Source organism: Amphiprion ocellaris, chromosome 14, assembly GCF_022539595.1.
Source record: "Amphiprion ocellaris isolate individual 3 ecotype Okinawa chromosome 14, ASM2253959v1, whole genome shotgun sequence".
Lineage (NCBI taxonomy): Eukaryota > Metazoa > Chordata > Actinopteri > Pomacentridae > Amphiprion > Amphiprion ocellaris.
In genome coordinates this window covers 27,823,159-27,844,688 of record NC_072779.1, presented here as the reverse complement: position 1 = coordinate 27,844,688, position 21,530 = coordinate 27,823,159, and the positions used below count along the sequence as shown (strand labels likewise).

At 42.2% G+C, this 21,530-nt stretch overlaps 1 protein-coding gene across 1 annotated transcript in view; it reads right to left on the bottom strand.

The window, feature by feature from the left end:
* Positions 1-21,530, bottom strand: part of LOC111572159 (CXADR-like membrane protein) — a 127,117-nt gene that overhangs the window by 37,498 nt on the left and 68,089 nt on the right. The window contains 1 exon segment of the mRNA XM_055017294.1: positions 20,099-20,221. Coding sequence (XP_054873269.1) covers positions 20,099-20,221 — 123 coding nt within the window.

Sequence of the window (21,530 nt, the reverse complement as noted above, 5' to 3'; positions counted from 1 at the left end):
TGCTTAAAGTTGTCAAAGTGCTTCTGCACCATGGAGATCGTACACTGGAGACTTTTGCCGTGCTCGATGATGGTTCCGAAAGAACGATTGTCCTCCCTCAAGCTGTAGAACATCTACAACTTACTCAGCAACCTGAAACACTTCATCTGAGAACAGTTCAGCAAGAGGTTAAGGAGTTGAAAGGTTCCTCAATTAGCCTTCACGTGTCCCCCATTTTCAAGCCAAACAAGAAGTATTGGATTGAACATGCCTTCACTGCAGACAGCCTGAGCTTATCTGAGCACACGTATCCAGTTGCAGCTCTTCAGAAACGCTATGAGCATCTGAAAGGTCTTCCTCTGCCCCCTATCCACAGAGCTCAACCACTGCTCCTCATTGGCTCAGATATGCCTCAGCTCCTCACTCCGACACAGCCAGTCAGAGCAGGCCCATCTGGAGGTCCCATAGCCATCTGCACAAGGCTAGGCTGGTCTTTACAAGGGCCTTCCGAGATCATGCCCGTCTCCTACCACCAGCCTTCCTGCCTGCACATTGCCGCTGATTCTTCATATACGGACCTTCTAAGGAATGTGGAACGCCTTTGGCATATTGACACCCTTCCTTACGTCAGCGAGAAAACCGCATCTCGTTCCAAACAAGACCAGCAAGCGCTCAGTCTCCTACAGACATCGTCTCAACATGTGTCTGTCAATGGTATCCAACGCTATGCTACGCCGTTGTTACGCCGTCAACCAGCCGTCACACTCTGTTTACCGCCAGATGCTGTGATGCCCAACCTTCGCAGCACTGAACGCAGGTTGGCCAAAGACACTGCTCGATCAGCCTCGTACTGTAAAGAGATAGATAAGCTCATCCAGGCTGGCTATGTCACGGAGATTTCTACAGAGGAGGCTATGAATTCCACAGAATCGTGGTACGTGCCGCATCATATGGTGCACCACAATGGAAAGGACAGAGTAGTTTTCAACTGTTCCTTCTCCTGCAATGGTCTATCCCTAAACGACCAACTCCTGCCTGGGCCTACTTTGGGTCCAACCATGATAGGGGTCCTGATGCGGTTCCGATGTCATGCAGTGGCCATTAGTGGAGATATTAAGTCAATGTTTCACCAGATCCGCTTACTGCCCAGTGACAAACCACTTCTACGATTCCTGTGGCGGAACATGCAGAGAACCTCTGAACCCCGTATCTTCCAATGGGAGGTCTTACCATTCGGAACAACGTGCAGTCCCTGCTGTGCAGTCTATGCCCTACAGCAGCACGCCAGGGACCATGAACCACCCGACTCTCTGCTCATGCGAGTGATTGAGCAGTCGTTCTATGTGGACAATTGCCTACACAGTGTGACTAAAGCTGAAGACGCCAAGACTTTGATCGACAACCTACGAGCCCTTTTAAGCAAAGGAGGCTTCGACATCTGCCAGTGGGCTAGTAATGTGCCTGAAGTTGTTGCCCACTTACTGCCTGAAGCACGGTCAGCTAGCAGTGAGCTATGGTTGTCCAAAGCCAGTGCCAACCTCACTGAGCCCACACTTGGGCTCTGCTGGGATTGTTTGAATGACACCTTCAGTTACAAGCATCGCCATGCTGAATCTTCAGTCGCCACTCTTCGAAATGTCTACAGTGTCCTCACCAAGCTTTATGACCCTTTGGGCTACATTGTGCCTTTCACCACTAGATGTAAAGTGCTTATTCAGGACATGTGGAAGTCCAACATCGGCTGGGATGACCAGATCCAACCGGCAGATCTTCTGGACAAGTGGGTGAATTGGGTGCAAGAAATTCCTGCTCTGCAACATCTCAAGCTGCCACGTCCCTATGCTCCAGACACTGCCAATCCTGCAACTGCAACCCGTCACATTCACATATTCTGCGATGCTTCGGAACGAGCTTATGGGTCAGTAGCTTACATGCAGACAATTGTCAACAATCAACACGTCTATGTGTCCTTTGTGTTTGCCAGATCAAGAGTCGCGCCCCGAAAGCAACTGTCCATCCCACGTCTAGAGCTTAGTGCCGCACTCACAGGAGCACAGCTGGCTAGAGTGCTTGAGACAGAGCTTGCTATACCGCCTGAGCACATCACTCTCTGGTCAGACTCCACGACCGTACTGTACTGGATAAAATCGGACTCCTGCTGTTACAAAGTGTTTGTGGGCACACGCTTTGCAGAAATCCAGAGCCTGACTAACCCGGCTCAATGGCGATATGTTGACTCCCCAAATAATCCATCAGATGACATTACCCGCGGACTCACTCTCCAAGATATGGTGCAGGACCATCGCTGGAAGAAAGGTCCACCTTTCCTCTACCTGCCAGAGAAAGAATGGCCCACAGTGCCTTCATCTGAAATAGATCCAGATCCCACAGAGCTAAGGAAGTCTGCCTTCGTGGGAACAGTTTCCACCACATCGCCTTTACAACTTCCTGACTCCAGTAAGTTCTCCACCTGGAAAGAGCTTCTCCAGGAGACCGCTAGCTCCCTTCATGGGGCGGCTGATGCCAACTCTACCTCGACCACGGCTGCTGATTTTCTGCAAGCAGAGAAGCTGTTGCTCCAAAGGGCTCAAGAAGACTCCTTTATTGAAGAATTGAGAGCCCTGAAAGCTGGACGTGCTCTTCCATCAGGCAGTTGACTTGCATCTCTATCACCAGAATATGAAGACGCCACTGGTCTACTAAGAGTTGGTAGTAGGCTGAGGCATGTAGAGGGACTGGCTATGGATACGATCCACCCTGTCATTTTGGACCCGAGTTACCCTGTGACGAAGCTTATCATTAAAGACATCGATGAGTCACTACTGCATCCGGGGCCGGAACGAGTTCTTGCTGAGCTCCGACGTCGATTCTGGATCATCAGAGGCAGAGAGGCCATTCGAAAGCATCAATACTCATGTCTGGAGTGTCGACGATGGCGAGCAAAACCTGATGTTCCTAAGATGGCTGATTATCCACCTGCTCGACTACGATTCCACAAGCCACCGTTTTATTCAACCGGAGTTGATTGCTTTGGACCTTTTCAAGTGAGGATCGGTCGCCGCACTGAAAAAAGATGGGGCATAGTCTACAAATGCATGACAACTCGCTCGGTGCATCTGGAGTTGTTGGAGAGCCTTGATACGGATGCTTTCCTTCTGTCATTGAGAAGATTCATCTCCCGACGTGGCAAACCGTTTGAACTCCTTATGGACAATGGTACCAACTTCGTCGGTGGAGAGCGAGAGTTACGTGAAGCAGCCGCTGCCATGGCATCTCCCTTGAGAGAGCAACTTGCTGAACAACAGATATCCTTCCGATTCAATCCTCCGAGCGCGCCGCACTTTGGCGGCACTTGGGAGAGGGAAGTGAAATCTATCAAGACAGCACTTTGCGTCGTTCTCAAAGATCAGATCGTTCCTGAACCTGTCTTGTTAACCACTCTGGTGGAGGTCGAAGGCATACTGAATGCTAAACCTTTAGGCTACTTGTCTTCAGATCCCTCTGATCCAGACCCGGTTACGCCAAACCTACTCCTTATGGGCCGACACGACTCGTCGCTTCCTCAAGCAGTCTATGACCCTAGTGAGCTTGGGAGAAGACGTTGGAGGCACAGTCAAGCTATCGCTGATCGCTTCTGGTCCTCTTTTATCAGTCACTATCTGCCGGGGCTGCAAGAGCGCAGTAAGTGGAAGAAGGACGGTAACGCACTCTCCATTGGTGACGTTGTCTTAATCATTGATCCCCAAATTCCCCGAGCATCGTGGCCTGTAGGACGGGTCACCGGGGCCCATCCAGGAGCAGATGGACGCATCCGAACTGCCAGTGTTCAAGTGAAGGATCGTACCTACGTTCGTCCAGTTGCCTGGCTCATCCTGCTCCCAGCACTTGAGGACAAGGATGAAGAAGATGCCACCAAATAGACTTTCTTCTACTCTTTCAACTGCCCTGCGGACAGTTGGGGACGGCCTTGTCTGAAAGCCTATTTGGACAGTGCTGGGATTTCCGAGATGCGCTTGAACGCCTCTCACACTCATCTCACGTGAACTGTGCCTGCATGCAGAGAGGCAGCGCGATGATCAGCTGTTCCTGCTCCAGGAGGATGGATGCTGCCACGGTGAACTGTTTTTCCTAGTTTATGTGCGTTATATGGACAAAAGTAAGTTTAATAATGCTGTTGCATGTTTCTGGGACTTTGTGATGAACACTGGTTAGTTTATTGAGTGCTAAGTTTTCCTTTGTTGTTTGCATGCTTAATTAGTAGTTCACAATGTTATAGCCTTATGTCATGCCTGGTCTGTATTGTCATCGTAGCAATCATAAATATAAACATAAATAAGGCCAAACTTAATATTCTTAGGCTAATGTTATTTTACCGTTATTAGCTTATTATTTCATGGCTTATTTTGAAACCACTATTCTAATTGTATATTATTTCTTTCTGTTTTTTCCTGTTTAGACCACACACACACACACACACACACACACACACACACACACACACACACATAAACACACACCCACATCAGTGTAACGAACTCATCCTCAATCAATCACCATTCTGTGCTGTGGAAATAAAGCAGTTTAAAGGATTCTCTGACCGGAGTTCATCTGTAGTGTTCCCAACCCTAAACCACCCTATAACCTATCCATACTTTACATATATATGTGTGTGTGTGTGTGTGTGTGTGTGTGTGTGTGTGTGTGTGTGTGTGTGTGTGTGTGTGTGTATATATATATATGAAGAGTTTATTTGCAAAAACAGATAAATCCATTTTTATAAATTTTCAGAAAACTTAGTTTCTTATTGTTTACTTGAGATAATATCAATCAAACTGAAGTTGAGTGGATTTGACTCAGTATAGAAAATACATGACAAAATAGAGATAACTTAAAAAATAAAATTTTATTACAAATAGGTTTGTTTCCCATTTGAACTTTGTTTTTGTTTTTTTTTTGACAAAAGCAGATAATTCCAACATTTGTTTTTTGGCAAAAACAGATAGCTCCACAATCAAGCTTTACACAGTTCAGTGTTCCACTAACAGTGGAGAAAAGGCTGTCAAGCTCAACAGAACTTTATAAATAACTTTATAAACTTCATAAATTCATCATGTCATCACCCCTCATCATAACCATCATCCCTCCTCATTATCACCATCATCATCATCACCCCTCATCATCACCATCATCCCTCCTCATTATCACCATCATCACCATCACCCCTCATCATCACCATCATCCCTCATAAACATCATACTTCATCATCAACATCATCCCTCATCCTCATCATCCCTGCTCATCACCATGATCACCATCATCATCATCATCATCCCTGCTCATCACCATCATCATCCTTATCATCCCTGCTCATCACCATCATCACCATCATCCCTCATCCTCATTACCCCTGCTCATCACCATCATCATCATCATCATCATCCCTGCTCATCACCATCATCATCCTTATCATCCCTGCTCATCACCATCATCATCCCTGCTCATCACCATCATCATCACCATCACTGATCCTCATCATCCCTGCTCATCACCATCATCATCACCATCATCATCCCTGCTCATTACCATCATCATCCTCATCATCCCTGCTCATCACCATCATCATCAACATCATCATCCCTGCTCATTACCATCATCATCCTCATCATCCTTGCTCATCACCATCATCATCCCTGCTCATTACCATCATCATCCTCATCATCCCCACTTCTTACCACGCTTCAAAAGAGCATGGTAAGAGAAGTCACCACTGTACTGCTGCTTAAAGCCAAGCTTGTCGCCATTGATTTCCAGTACCTTGGCATCACTAATTTTAAATGCTCAAGTGGAGAAACAGTGTTTAGCTGCAGCAGCTTTAAAGTCATAGCATTGCCAATGTTCTCCATACACATGTACATTCCCATGTTCGTGCATAATTTCCAGGTATTCCGATGGCAGCAGTACAGTGTCTTTTTTCCTAATTTCTTGATCAGGGGGCATGAAACTGTGGCCACGGACTGGATAAGTATACTCCATTCTTAGTTTGTTGTATTTTTGCTTCCTCAGGGCAAAAAGCATAGCTAATACACTAATGTTCTTGTTTTGCCCATAGCACAAATCTGAGAAAAGCCTCAGGTCTTTATACTTACAGAGTTCATTGCTAACAACTGTACCTAAATAATGCTGCAGAGCTTATGCCACCATGTTGCTGTCTTTCTTGTTCTCAGTCTCCAACCAAGTTTTGCTGAAGACATCATCGTGCTCCTGCAGGTTCAGCGTGCCGATGGCCTGCTTCATCTTTTTGGCCACCATGTGCCGCCTCCTCTTCTGGACAGCCTTCTTGCGCTTTTGGTCATTCTGTTGTTCCTCGAAGAATATCTGCCTGATCTGGATGAATGTCCTCTTTTCTCTGTCTGTGACCATGGCCATGATGGTGAACAACACCAAAAACATAGTGGTACAGCTGTCTTGAATAGTAAGCCTGCCCAGTGGGTGACTTTGGCAGCACCATATTCTGCATCATGTCAAATGAGATTGTGAAAGATTCACCCACAGCATTAAGTAGATCATAAAATCGGTGTCCTCTTCACCTATGTAACAAAAATAAAACAGATTCTCTGCATTTTTCTTCAGCTGAGAGTTCTGGATCTTTCAGTTTCCACCGAAATTTAATGCAGGTGCTACAAACATCCTTTGCTGGGTGTCCAAAAGCCAGGTTAAAGTCATACATGAATACGCTATAATATACAGCACATACAACTGACATGCTCTCACACATATGTAGTATCTGACCTGAGACGTGTTAATCATTACATGTTCTGAATATACAGATACAGTGATATTGATTAGAAGGAGCTCATATGCCCAGGCCTTGAACTGACATGCTCTCACACATACAACTGAAACACACTCACACATACAACAGAAATGCTTTTCAGCTGTATGTGTGATTGTGTTTCAGTAGTGTGTATGCATGGTAATTCTGGATAATGTTCCTAACGGCCCCTCATAACCTTCTCTTGCAAAGCTATTAATGAAAAGCTTTATTTTCTAACTACTATAAGATGACTGTGAATGATATAAATGTCCTGTGTAGCAGTACAGAGGATTTAGACTTTGGAACTTGAAGACTTAAACTGCAATTAGCAGTGGTCGTATCTTATTAGCTATCTATACGCATAAAGCTTGTATAAATCAAGAGGACTGAGGTCCAGGAAGAATGCAGACAATTAGAAAACTGTCCTAAACATAATTATAGGAATCAATGTAATTTAATACTCACAAAACATGCTCATAAATGATGCTTTGCAGACTGGGATTTTCTCCTGTGTCTTCGTCAGGACAAAGTATTTGACAGTCAGCTCCCTCGTCTTTTGTTCAGCTGGATTGTCCACTTTGGGTCTTCTACATTTCACTGGCAGGATGTCCATGTAGCATGTGGCATGTTGCTGAACTTTATCGGTTGTCGCATAAAGGACGCTGGTAATGTAGGCTACCGCCTCACCAGAAAACTTCGCCGCCTGGCATACGTTAGCTTGATTATGCGAACAGGCTACTGAAGGTACTCCTCCACTATACTGCGCTTTTTTCGCCGTGTTACGTGCATATTCTTCAGGTTTCCTCTTTTTTTTGTGTCCAGATGCTGATAAAACAACAGGCTCTTCTGTTTCGCCAAAGTTCTCCATGTTTAAATTGATTAATAACAACAGTCTAGAAGGTTTTTACGACCAGAGTAGCTTGTTTATACTCTGCCGTCTTTGAATCATGTGATATAAATGCGCTGCGCTGATTCGCTCAAAGGAGTTGTCAGCTTTTGACAGAAAACAACAGTGGCGCTTACCGGTTTCTGCCACAAAACATGAACTTTGCCGCAGTTTTCAGTGGGAGATATTGTCCTTTACATAAAAACGAATTTTGGATCTCACAACAGCTCTATGTAAAGCATTCATTACAACTCAAAAGTCACTTTTTTCCAAATTGGCGTTTATCTGTTTTTACAAATAAACTCTTCATATATATATGTATATATATATATGTGTGTGTGTATATATATATATATATATATATATATATATATATATATATATATATATATATATATGTGTGTGTGTGTGTGTATATATATATATATGTGTGTGTGTGTGTATATATATATATATATATATATATATATATATATATATATATATATATATATATATATATATATATATATATACCAATCAGCCACAACATTATGACCACTGAGAGGTGAAGTCAATAGCATCGATCATCTTATGCATAATGCAATGTTCTACTGGGAAACCTTGAGTCCTGACATTCATGTGGATGTTTGACATGTACCATCTACCTAAACATTGCAGGTCCAGCAGTCTCCCAACCCCCCACCCCCAATTGCAACAGCAGTCCTTGATGCCAATTGCCACCCTCTGTAGGACAATGCACCCTGACATACCACAAAAACTACTCAGGAGTGGAGTAGGAACACAATGAAGCTAAGCTGTTCACCGGGTTCCACACTCCTCAGATCCAAATTTTATTGAGCATCTGTGGGATGTGATAAGATAAGCCTTTTCTAGATAGGTCCTGCCCTGCAACCCACAGGACCCACAGAATTCACTGCCCCACCATCCTGGTGCCACAGGACATCCCCTGAGGTCCTGTGTTCATTTCATGGGTCAGAGGAAGTCGTCTAAAGGTACACTTAATTTACAGAGACAAGAATTTCTCATTCAGCCCATGGAAGATTGGCCCAAGAATGTGGCTCACCCAGGGGACCTAGCCCCAGAAGACCCAGAGGAAAGATACACCGTGGTCAATGCAACTGGAATTGAAGATTAAAGTGATTCAATGCTGGAGTTCATGTAATATTTATTTTCCTGGATTTGCCTTAATAATGCGATCACTTGGATGCTTAAGAGCACTGCAGAACCTGTAGTATCAGAGGAACTCGATCACTTAAAGAGATCCACAAGAACTATAGAAGGACTATTTCCTTAGTAGCCTTGGCTTCTGGCCACCTATAAGCCACTCTTCAGGACCAGACACCTGGCCGCAATTGTCGCACCAGTAGCGGTGGTCCTCCAGGACACTATGTGATATGGTCACAGCCTCTGGCTCTCAGAAAATCCAAAACATCCACCAATTCCTCCAATCTGCCTCCTCATACACCTGAATCCTTCCCACACTCTCACTCTTTCTCCTGTTTAAACTCTCAGATCCCTCTGAAATATCGGACATCATATGAAAATCCAAGCCCTCCACATCCCAATTAGATCCCCTCCCCTCAACCCTTGTAAAATCCTGCCTTTCCTCTCTGCTTCCCCTCATAACAGACATTAGTAACTCCTCACTTTCCACGGGTGTTGTTCCCTCACTTTTCAAAATTGCAGCTGTCACCCTGACCCGATTGTCAAAAAACCTGGTTCTGATCCAAATGATTTCAAAAACCTTCGCCCCATCTCCAATTTACCCTTCCTCTCCAAAATCCTTGAAAAAACAGTAGCCACTCAACTCCACTCTCACCTCACCAGAAATAACCTGTACGAGCCATTTCAATCCCGTTTCCGCCCCCTTCTCTCCACCGAATCAGCACTCATCAAAATCAGCAATGACCTCCTCCTTGCAGCCGACACTGGTTTAATCTCCTTCCCCATCCTGCTTGACCTGAGTGCGGCCTTTGACACCATCTCACACTCCATCCACCTCAGTCAACTGTCCTCACTTGGTATCAGTCACACCCCCCTCCTCTGGTTTCAGTCATATCTCAAAGACCACTCTCACTTTATACAACTCAAGTCCTTCACATCCGATCCCTTCCCAGTCACCTCAGGTGTGCCCCTCCTCTTTATTACATACCTCCTCCCCCTTGGCCATATTTTCCATAAATTTAACATTCACTTTCACGGCTTTGCGGATGACACCCAGCTCTAACTTTCCTTCAAACCAAACTCCACATTTCCTCCTCCCTCCCTTACTGTGTGTCTCTGAAATCAATTCCTGGTTCACTTCTAACTTTCTAAAATTAAACCCTAATAAAACAGAATTCCTCCTCATCAGCACCAAATCCACCCTATCTAAAATGGACAGTTTCTCTCTCACCATTGACAGCTCCTCAGTCTCCCCCTCCCCTCAGGTCAAGAGTCTGGGTGTCATCCTCAATAGCACACTATCATTTCATTCACACATCAATAACGTCCCCCAGTTCGCTTACTTCCATCTACGTAATATCAACCGTCTCCGCCCCCCCATCATCCCCCACACCGCCTCCATCCTTGTGCACAGCCTCGTCACCTCACACCTGAATTACTGTAACTCCCTTCTGTTCGGCCTCCCTCATAAGTCCCTCCATAAACTTCAGCTCGTTCACAACTCCGCCGCCCGTATCATAACCAAAACCCCATCCTACCACCGCATCACCCCCATCGTACAAGAACTACACTGGCTCCCAATCAAGCAAAGAATTCAATTCAAAATCCTTCTGTTCACCTTCAAGTCCATCCATCATCTCGCTCCTCCATACCTCTCCGACCTCATCTCTGTCAACACTCCATCCCGTTCCCTCAGATCCTCCTCCTCCATCCACCTCATTGTCCTCTCCAGAGCCTTCAGCTGCTCTGCTCCCCAGCTCTGGACCTCACTTCCCCCGGATATCAGAAACTGTGACACCCTCCAGATTTTCAAATCCAAAATCAAAACTCACCTGTTCAGGACTGCATACTCTCTCACACCCTAACCCCACTGTGTCACACCTCTCTGTTGTTCATTGTTTTATTCTTGTTATTAATGTTTTTTATTGTATAGTTTTTAGATTGTCATTGATTTTTATTCCTCTGTAAAGTGTCCTTGGGTTCCTTGAAAGGGGCTTTAAATGAAATGTCAGTTATTATTACAATAAGATTGCAACTTAGTTGTTACTGCAATCTAAGTTGGTTGATATCTACCTTGTTCCTGGGTCTGAATCACCTGGTCCCTCTTCCTGAATCAGAGTGGCCTGGCATCTCTACTATCCCTCAGTCTGAGTCACCTGACATTCAGTCATTTCCTCAGTCTGACTTGGCCATCACAAAAAGTACTCTTGAATGAGCCAACATCTCTTCAGCCCCTGGGTCAACAGATGTTGAGAATGTATTAAGTCAGCCTGTGGATCTCCTGTTCTGCAGTTTGAAGCCAGGCTGGTGTCAGGTAGGACATTGCCAGTGACAACCAACACCCTGCCTCATCCTTGGTCAATTGACATCGTGGCCAGCATCAAATTTGCTAGAGCATAATCCCTTCTGGTTGACCTATATCCTGCTCTAAAGATCCCCCACCCGGTTAGCTTCCAACCAGAGTCCTCCAAGACAACCTCTTGTCAGATCTAGAGACAGTCATTGTTTCTTATCTGCAGCCTGATGAGCATCTGTCGGTCTCACTACAGGCCCCACTTTCTGCCTGACAGCAACCTTTCCTGAACCCCAGTGTCCAGTTTGCCTGCTTCCACTCCAGCAATGTCTCCTTCTGACTGTCCATTTGTTGGTCTTTGTTTAACTATTAAAGTTACTTTTTCTTTCTTTCTTTCTTTCTTTCTTTCTTTCTTTCTTTCTTTCTTTCTTTCTTTCTTTCTTTCTTTTGTAGTGGACACAGCTTGGCTTTCTTTGGAATGCCAAGGAAGAAGTCAAACCAGGTAACAAACCCTTTTTGTTTAGGTTGTGGACCTTGGACTTTACACAGAACAGGGAACCCTCCCATTCTCAGGAAGAAACTGTCAGAGGTGAATTCCAGCAGGACCGCTGTGATTGACCCTCACCATCTACAATCCTCTGGAGCAAATGTTGCTACATTCATTTCTTTTCAGCATAAGTGTGAATCTCAGCCCTTCCGTGGAGGGATGAAGACTCATACAGGACATTAACAATTTGGAGAACCACAACTTAAAAGACACAGTGGAGAACCACAACTTAAAAGACACACTGACTTATGTGAATGTTCCTGATCCCCACCTTATTCATTTTGGACCCCCTCCTTCTTAGGAATGCAGACACCCTAGCTTCCCCTGTGAGGAGGGCAATTGATAAGTAAGCCATAAACTGATGCTGCATTCCATGAGAAGGACCTGGAGTAAGACTTACATTTTTACACTAAAACATACATGGACTCAATAACTGTTTTCTGATATTTGTTTTATCAATCAATCAATCAATCAATCAATCAATCAATCAAAAATTAATTTGTAGAGCACTGTCCAACAACATAGAAGACCAAAGTGCTTTCCAGACAGAATAATAAACAAAACAATGCAGTTTTTGATTACTATAAAATCGTAAAACCCATAAAAACACAAAACTAAGAAAAGCATAAAACCATAAAACCATAAAAACCATAAAACAGTCCTAAGATTCGAAAGCACGTCTAAATAAATAGGTTTTCAATCTAGACTTAAAAAGCTGCAGGTTGGTAATAACGTGGAGCTCAAGTGGGAGTGCATTCCAGATTCTTGGGGCGGCTACAGCAAAGCATCGATCACCCCACTGCTTATACCGGGACCTGGGCACGTCCAGCACCATCTGCGTGGACGACCGGAGGGCTCTACTGGGGCGGTGGATGGTTAAAAGCTCCGATATGTATAAGGAGCTAGGCCATGAAGGGCTTTAAAAACAAATTATGTTTTTATGCATACCAAAGTCACAATAAGGAGTTCCTTTATTACTTATCCAAAATTCACATCTGTAGGTGATATGGGGACAAAGTTAAGGTTTTACTGAAATGATCACATTTCTTGCATGGACCTGGCGACATCAGATAGCCCGGCGATGTCGGGACGAAATCAATAATAACAACTGTATCATCATTGATTAAAAGTGTAAAATGTGAAGTTGGTAACATTCATAACTGTACACATTAAATGCAACACATATTCTCACAACAACATATATTATTAATATCTAAAGCATATTTTATATCTAGTTTCTATGCATAGAGTAGCATACTTTATTTTTTAGATTGTATAGCCTTGATTTTTGATTCCATGTCAATGGGTCTTGGTGAGAGATGAACAGATCGTGTTTGCGTGCATAATATATGTTTTAATTCGATTTAACAAATGCAGTTTTCCCTCTGTTTGACAACAAAGAGAGGGTAATTAGATTACGTCAAAAGTCGTGGGAAATTCCTCTCTCCACCCAAAGGATAAAAAGGCCAACACCACCTTTGTTCGGCCTCTTCGCTTCTGCTCGTGTTCCTTTACATCTCAGTTTTTCTCCATCTTTCTACGTATAACAGTTTAACTTTTTTTCCTCCTAAATTTTTACTTGTCTTGGTGCTCTTCTTCTTTGGACCTCGGCCTCATTTTTGTCGCCCTTTTATAATTTTGCGACATATTTAGATATTGTTCACTTTCGTTATAAGCCTGAGCTTATATGCTTTAATCTTTTTGACGAACCAACAACAAATAATACAAATCAATTTTTTTTCCTTTCTCTAAATTCCACCGCGCCTCTGCTCTCAGTTTTCACAATCCTTTTGTATTACCTGGCTAACGCCAACAGAAAACATAATGAGAGCCACAGTTAAACAAGTTATTTTTCATCAACCCTGAAGACTGTGCAGACCGCGCATTGAACATCGGCTGCCTGACTCATCACCTGCGTTGCCTACGTCAGACGTCTGCTGGCAGACCTCCGACACTGCGCTGAAAGCTCCAACGGCAGAACTCGTTGCCTAGCGACCACACGACGCTTCAGGACAGACAGCCTGGGTCCGCTGTGAGGAAGTTTCCGGCCTCCCACTGGGTTCTAGCCAACGGAGACTCTGATCTGATCAGTGCTGTACATGTAGACAAAAGCTCTCCTATCTGCTCCTGATTGGGTTGATGTTGCAATAACTTGATGATAGTTAAATTTATTCACTCTTAAGCGTATTGAATGTAACCCAGATCATAGATTCATTGTGTTAGATCGTTCGCTATCTAACCTCCTTTCACCATAATCATCTTCCTTTAGTCATTTAATCTGATTTCACATATTCACCACATACACACGCACACATGTGCACGCACGCACGCTCACACACACGCGCATACACACACACACACACACACACACACACACACACACTACATTTTTCACTGTATATAGCTCACCTGTATTGTCATAGTGGAATAGTTAATAAATGTTTTCATTTAGACCAATTCACGGTCTCATGCTTTTCCTTGTGTGGGAACTGAGGTCATTTTAATCAGATTTCTAGGCTTTCAGATATCTGACTGATCAAATTCATTCTAATCAAAGATTTGAGATTTTGTTTAAACTAATAATTTCCTCAGATAAACTGAGGATGGTGCCCCTTCATTAACAAGTGCAAACTTAACTACTTTAGTAGTTCCGCTACACTTTCTTTCTTTCTTTCTTTCTTAACATTTATTTAACCAGGAGAAATCCCATTGAGATTAACAACCTCTTTTGCATGGGGTTCCTGGCCAAGATAGGCAGCAGCAAATGCAAAACACAGTTACAAAATTATGCAGCTAAAACATAATTAAAACATGAGCAAATAGAAATGTTTTTTAAAAATTACACGCAAGCTATAAAAAGCAAGTGCATGTTGTGGAGTCAGCATGAAGAACTTGCAGTTTAGATATTAAAGCGCTCAGTCAGATTTACTCAGTTAATTTCCAATTTTTCTGCAACATATGCAAAAGGTGCAGAGTAAACAAATGCCTTTTTACCCAATCCAGCACGAGCGTATGTAACAGAAAGCAACAAATTATCTTGTGAACGGAGAGAGTAAAGACCAGCACTTTTCTATGCAGTTAGAGAACAAATGTAGGTGGGCAGTAGTCCAAGTATTGCCTTATATATGAATGCATATCAATGACCGATCCTTCAGGTGGTTAAAGCTGGCCATCCCACCTGACAGCATAACTTGCAGTGGTGTGGCGACACTTTACAGTTCATAATAAACCTCAGAGAAGCATGGTAAACAATGTCAACTATGCAAAGACATTGAGCAGAAGCATTAATGTACAAAAGATCTCCATAATCCAACACAGACAAAAGTCGCAGCGACAAGCTGCTTTTCTGCACTAAAAAAAAACAAACTTTCTTTACTCAGCTTCTTCACAAGTGTCTCCACGTGGCTTGAAAATGAGAAAGTCATCAATCAAGACACCCAGGTATTTGTACACGTGAACCACCTCTATTTAATTTCCCTCAGGTGTGGACAATGATGGAATCGTTTGTGGCCTAGAATTGGAAAACAGCATTAACTTAGTCTTGTCTGCATTGGGAACAAGTTTAAGATGAAGTAATGAGTGCTGGGCAGCAACAAAGGCTTTCTGCAGGGATTCCATGGTTTGCACCAGAGGTGGGTAGTAATGAGTTACATTTACTTCGTTACATTTACCTGAGTAACTTTTTGAAAAAAAAATGTACTGAGAGTAGTTTTACTCTGCCATACTTTTTACTTTTACTTAAATAGATTTGTGAAGAAGAAACGGTATTCTTACTCCGTTACACTGGGCTACACTCGACTCGTTACTTTTTTTATTTACCACATTAGATATGCTTTATTTTGCCGGAGAGATGCCAAATTGGATCTGCCACATGACTGTGTTTCACCAATCAGACAGAGCAACAATAATCACGTGACTCCGTTTCACCAGACGTAGCCCTGCAGTCACATGACCACATGACCTGTGGTGGCATAGTGGCACAAACTCTACAAACGTAGCAGACGGAATGAAAAAAACGGGGGCATTTTCGGGAAATTTGATCTTGCTTTGGAGTCTAACAACATTAGCATATCATTAGCATAGATATCTTCGGCTTTTGTCTTCTGTTTACGAACATGGACGAAGTGAAGTGTGACGTCAGGCTTGATACAGCGCGCGGGGGGGGGATACAGCATGCAGTGTATCTTGTATTTTCTTTCTTTCTATTCTTGGAAGTAGTGCAAACACTGTTCAAACATAAAAACGTTACTTTACTACAGGTATTTGTTTCACAAGCTTTATGTTTTGAAAAACAGATTTGGAAATTTGTGTTTCTTGTGCCTTAATTCATCATTTTGTAAAGATGTTTATTTTTGCTATTTTTTGATTTTATTATTTGGAAATACCAAAATTTGCACATTATTTTACATTTTTGTCTGTCTGATCACATCATTTCTAAAAAAAAAAAAAAAAGTAAATGGGGCATTACAATCGAACAGTTACTCAGTACTTGAGTAGTCTTTTCACCAAATACTTTTTTACTCTTACTTGAGTAATTTTTGGATGATTACTTTTTACTTTGACTTCAGTGATATCATTTTGAAGTAACGTTACTCTTACTTGAGTACAATTTTCTACCCACCTCTGGTCTGCACAAGAGTTGATCCACTGTGTCATCAACATAAAAAGGCAAATTAGCATCTGACACATTTAGACCTAGATCACTGATATGAATAATGAATGAAAGGGGACCTAATACAGAACCCTGCGGCACCCCAATGTGTTCAGTAACAAATTCAGAGCACAGATCATCATATTTGATGCACTGAGTCCTATTACTGAGGTAGTTTGTAAACCAAGCAATTGCATGCTCCTAGAGTCCCAAATGAAGGAGCCTAAGCCACGATCAACAGTGTCAAATGCTTTCGCCAGATAAATAATAAGTGATGCACAATGTTTTTTCTTGTCAAATGCAACAATAATGTCATTTACCACCTTAACTGCAGCTGTGATGGTACTATGTTTTTTTTTTTCTGAAGCCTGATTGATATTTTGATATGATGGCATTGGAATATAAACATTTCTTTACTTGCTCCCTCACAAGAGCTTCAAGAACTTTGGCCAGCACTGATAGTTTAAATATTTGTCTATACTTCAGTTAAAATCGCTGGGTCACCCCTTTTAATAAAGAGAGAACAAAAGCTGATTTCCAAACCACTACGAGGTTAAAAAGGATTGTAATATGCTTTGCTATGAAATCATCTGCCAGTTTCAAAAAGTAAGGATCTATTTAATCAGATCCAGAAGGTTTTCTATGATCTAAAGCTTTAAGGGCTGTATGAACTTCCTGATTGGAGAAAGGTACAAAATTAAAAGGCTCACCAATGTACACTGGGAGGTCTATCCAGAGTTTCATGGAGACAGTTCCCACTGAGTCAAACAAAGAGCCAGAAGATATGAAATGCTCATTAATACAATTTAACACCTAAAATTCTATTAGACAGGAACATAGACATATAGCCTTCCCTAAAGAATGTCTAAACTATCTCTACATCAGGGATAAGTCCCATTTTCTTCCAATCAATATTGCAGGCATGGCAACAGCAAATTTTGATTTCAGCTGAAAATGTTCGGTATACAATCTTCAGGGGGGGGCCAGGGGGGCGCAGTTCTATAGGTCTTTTAACACTATTTACACTGGAGTTCTACACTGGTCACAAAGTCACTTCTAATTAGGGTTGCCACCTTTCAGAAATGAAAATAAAGGACGTCCACCACGGCTCCTCGGGGCCACAGTTCAGTAAAGTTGGAAAGATATTCACAGATTCAGACTTCCAGCATCAATAACTCATTAGATATATGTTGTGAAAACATAAACGATGCCTCTTTTCCATAATTATAAGGTACACAATGTGCTACTTGATAAAACTGGGCTTGTAGCATATTGTGTACCTACAGAGAACAAGACTGAAGTTATTGAATATTTGTGTCTCTCTTTGCTGTTGCAGCGGTTTTGCAGACAGACGTCACACAGCCGGCTACACATAGACATCAATGTTATTTCTGCAGCTTGAAAGACAGCGACTTTTGATAAAACTGGGCTTGTAGCACATTGTCTGCCTTAAAACGATGGGAAAGAGGCACCATTTATGTATTGACAACCTATATCTAATGAGTTATTGATGCCGGAAGTCCAAATCTGTGAATATCTTTCCAACTTTACTGAACTTGGGGCCACTACCACCTAAGGAGTGATATATTTAATTCTGAAAAAAGCATTTAGCCATACTTAAAGCTTTAAGTGCTTTATTAACATGAAAGTAAGAGTTTTGTATTGTTTTATGATCACAGGTTCTGCCTGAACAGAAGTGGCATCATTTTAAACAGGGAAACCATCCTAATAAAATGTAATGAGCAACCAGTGAGCAATACTGGATTCTGCAAAAACATAAACAACTGAATGCAGAATACTGGACAAAGAAATTCTCTACAGACATTTTTTCCCATCTAAATCTTATCTTAACACAGTTAATGTATTAACTTATTTCTGTGTGTATGCATGTATTTATTGATTTATTTAGTGCTGTTAGCATATCAGAGTTCTGAGTGAGTTTTTCTTTAGATAGGCAAAGGCCATTTATTGATTACATATTGGCTATTATATAAATGTTTATTAAAAACTAAAAGGCATTAAAAAATACTAAACAACTTAGGCATTTATTGAGTCCCTAAAATACTGTAGAGTCTATGACCACATCAACATGATTATAAGCATCCTCTGGTAAATTCACAACCATATACTGATGTCTCTCACCATATAGACTTCAGGAGATGATTAGATGATGATAAACTGTGACCTGCTGGTTGGGTTCTCTCTGTTCTCATGTTTCTTACATGTTGGTCTCCTGATGCTGCTTTACTTCAGCCAGTCCATGAGCAACAGAAAACACAGTTTGCCTTGTTCTCATTGCCAGTGGTTCCACTCTTTCCACTCACGTCTGTACATTTGCAAACGTTTTTGCTTCTTTGGACGTGGTGGAGTTTCTGGTGTAAACATTTTTAAACACGCGGGTGCAGCGTGGTCTGCTGGACCTCGCATCGGGTCCTCGCTACATAGGTTTAAATAGTTTAAATTAGCTGCCCTTAGTATTTCCTGTGTTCTATTTTGTTCCTTATGCAGTTTTGATGGCTGTGTGACAGACGTGTACGGGGCGTTTATAAAAATACGGAACAATTTGCGTCCCGTATTGATTCAATACAGGACGCGACAATTAATTGTCAAATAAAGGACGATTCCGTATTTTAAGGGATGCGTGGCAACCCTACTTCTAATGTCGCCTCATGATTCCACTGAAAACGATCCCAATAGCTCAAAATTCCAACACGAACATGCCGCCATGAATTGTAACAAAAGAATGCATCGAGCAATTTGATTGGTCCAATCGTTGGCAGCTAACCAATTTCGAACAACCGCAAGGCCTTTTACAATGCAGCAGGAGCTAGACTGGTTCTCTTTGTCTGTTACGCTGCGGGAGAAACGCCGAGCGCTGCTCAAAAACCGGGAGCAAGAGTAACAAAAACATACCTCACCCCCCCTAAAATTTTCTCAACGGATTTGGACGATTCACAGAAATGATCAATTTGAAAATTAAAACGGCGGATTTCCGCGGAACAGCGGAAAATTGCCATGCCTGATATTGGATAAATCATGATGAAAGGCTTGTTCATTAAAGTATTTAAGATTCCTCTTATGAATAATATGAGGTTGAGATTTAGGTACCTTAGTATTTCTAATAGCAGCTACAACAGTGGTCACTTAAACCACTGCAGAAGACACCCAGAGATACTACCTTCCTGTGTAAGTGGTATATGGTCTGCACTTATATAGCACCTTTCTACCTTTGTGGTACGAGCTTTACAGTGTTCTTCATTCACCCATGGCAACAGAACTGCTATTGGGAGCAACTTCGGGTTCAGTGTCTTGCCCAAAGGCACTGAACCTGAGAGAGTCCTTGGTAGCGGAAACAGAGGATTGGACCGAACTTGTGATTATTGGACAACACGCTTTCCTGTCTGAGCCATAGCCACCCGAGTGTGTGTGCTCTGCTTTTTGTATTATCCATATTATCCATATTTATTTTTCATCAAACAAACCAACACATTTTAAAGTTGTGCCTGAAGAGTTACATCTTGAGGTGGAATCAGCGATTTAAAAAAAAAAAGTGTAATGAAAAATGGTGCAGTGCACTGGTATTTCTGCCTCTAAAACATTGCTTTTAGCCAGACATACATTGTTATATGGTAAATCAGTGATTTCAGATAGGACTGTGGAAGTGTGTATGAAAATCATTTAAGGGTGAGATTTACAATGCCATGAATAGTAAATTTCAGATTTTGTACCTGTGCATTGCTTAGCATGGATTATCCACTCACAGTGCATATTGACCTCCACTGTGCAGCTTTCTTCTCCCACATCATTGCTGGCTGTGCATTTATAGACTCCAGTGTTGTCCTTGGTCAAGTTTCTCAGTGTCACAATCTCAGGGTTTTTCAAATCTGAAGTACCAAGAAAGACAAAACAGTGTGCAAATTAATATTCATATCTTAGATTATGGTGTAGAGCAAGAATTTTTGTACTGTATTGTATGATCGTGTTGACAGAAATTACAAACTTGTGAAAGAATCTGCTGTTTTTAAAATACCCAATATTTGTGACAATCTCTTAATGTTCAGTAAAACTCAGTTTTAAGGTGTGAATTGGAATCTGTCTAACATACACTGCCTGGCCAAAAAAAAGTCGCTACCTGGATTTAACTAGGCAATAGGTAAGAGCCTTCCATTGAATAATTACTGCAGTGATGAATATGTTTCAGCTGGCTGCAATTTATTTAATCCTAGCTGATACAGTGAGGAGCTTCTCATTTATTAAACAACCATGTCGGAAGACATATCCTGTGGTCATGGAAAGGACCCATCTGTCTCAGAAGGGTCAAATTATTGGCCTGCATCAACCAAAGAAAACAAGTAAGGAGATGTATGAAACTACTAAAATCAAGTTATGAACCATCCAACACATTATTAAAACCTGGATGAATAGTGATGAACCATCATCTTTGAGGAACAAATGTGGTTGGTCATGTGGTCTGATGAATCCAGATTTACCATGTTCCAAAGTGAGGGACGCATCCAGGTAAGAAGAGAGGTGGATGAAGTGATGCACTTATCATTTCTAGTGACTTCAAGCCTGTGAGCTTTAGGGTTATGATCTGGGCTTGGTCAGGTTTAGCACCGTTATGTTCCCAAAGAATGAGTTCAGTTTATCTGAATATACTGAATGGCCAGGTCTTTCCATCAATGATGTTTTTCTTCCCTGATGACAAGAGTATATTCCGAGATGACAATGCCAGGATTCATTGGGCTCACATTGTGAATGAGTGGTTCAAGGAGACGTTATTTTCACACATGGACTGGCCTTCACAGAGTCCAGACCTCAGGCCATTGAGAGTCTTTGGGATGTGCTATAGAGGACTTTGTGCCGTGGTCTGACTCTCCGAACATCAATATAAGATCTTGATGAAAAATGAATGCATTTCTGGACAGAAATGAATGCTGTGACATTGCAGAAGCTGACTGAAATGATGTCACAGTGAATGAGTGCCATACTCAAAACTAAAGGCAGTCCAACAAAATATTTGAGTGAGACTTCTTTTTGGGGACGGGCAGTGTATAACAACAGACAGCCAGAGTGAATGCAAAAAAGCAGTGCATTCAAAAGGGTGAAATAAGACCACACAGTCCAGGATCTCTTGAACTGAATTCCTGTCCACCTGAGCAGAATGAAAAAGTATTTTGCATACAGAGGTAA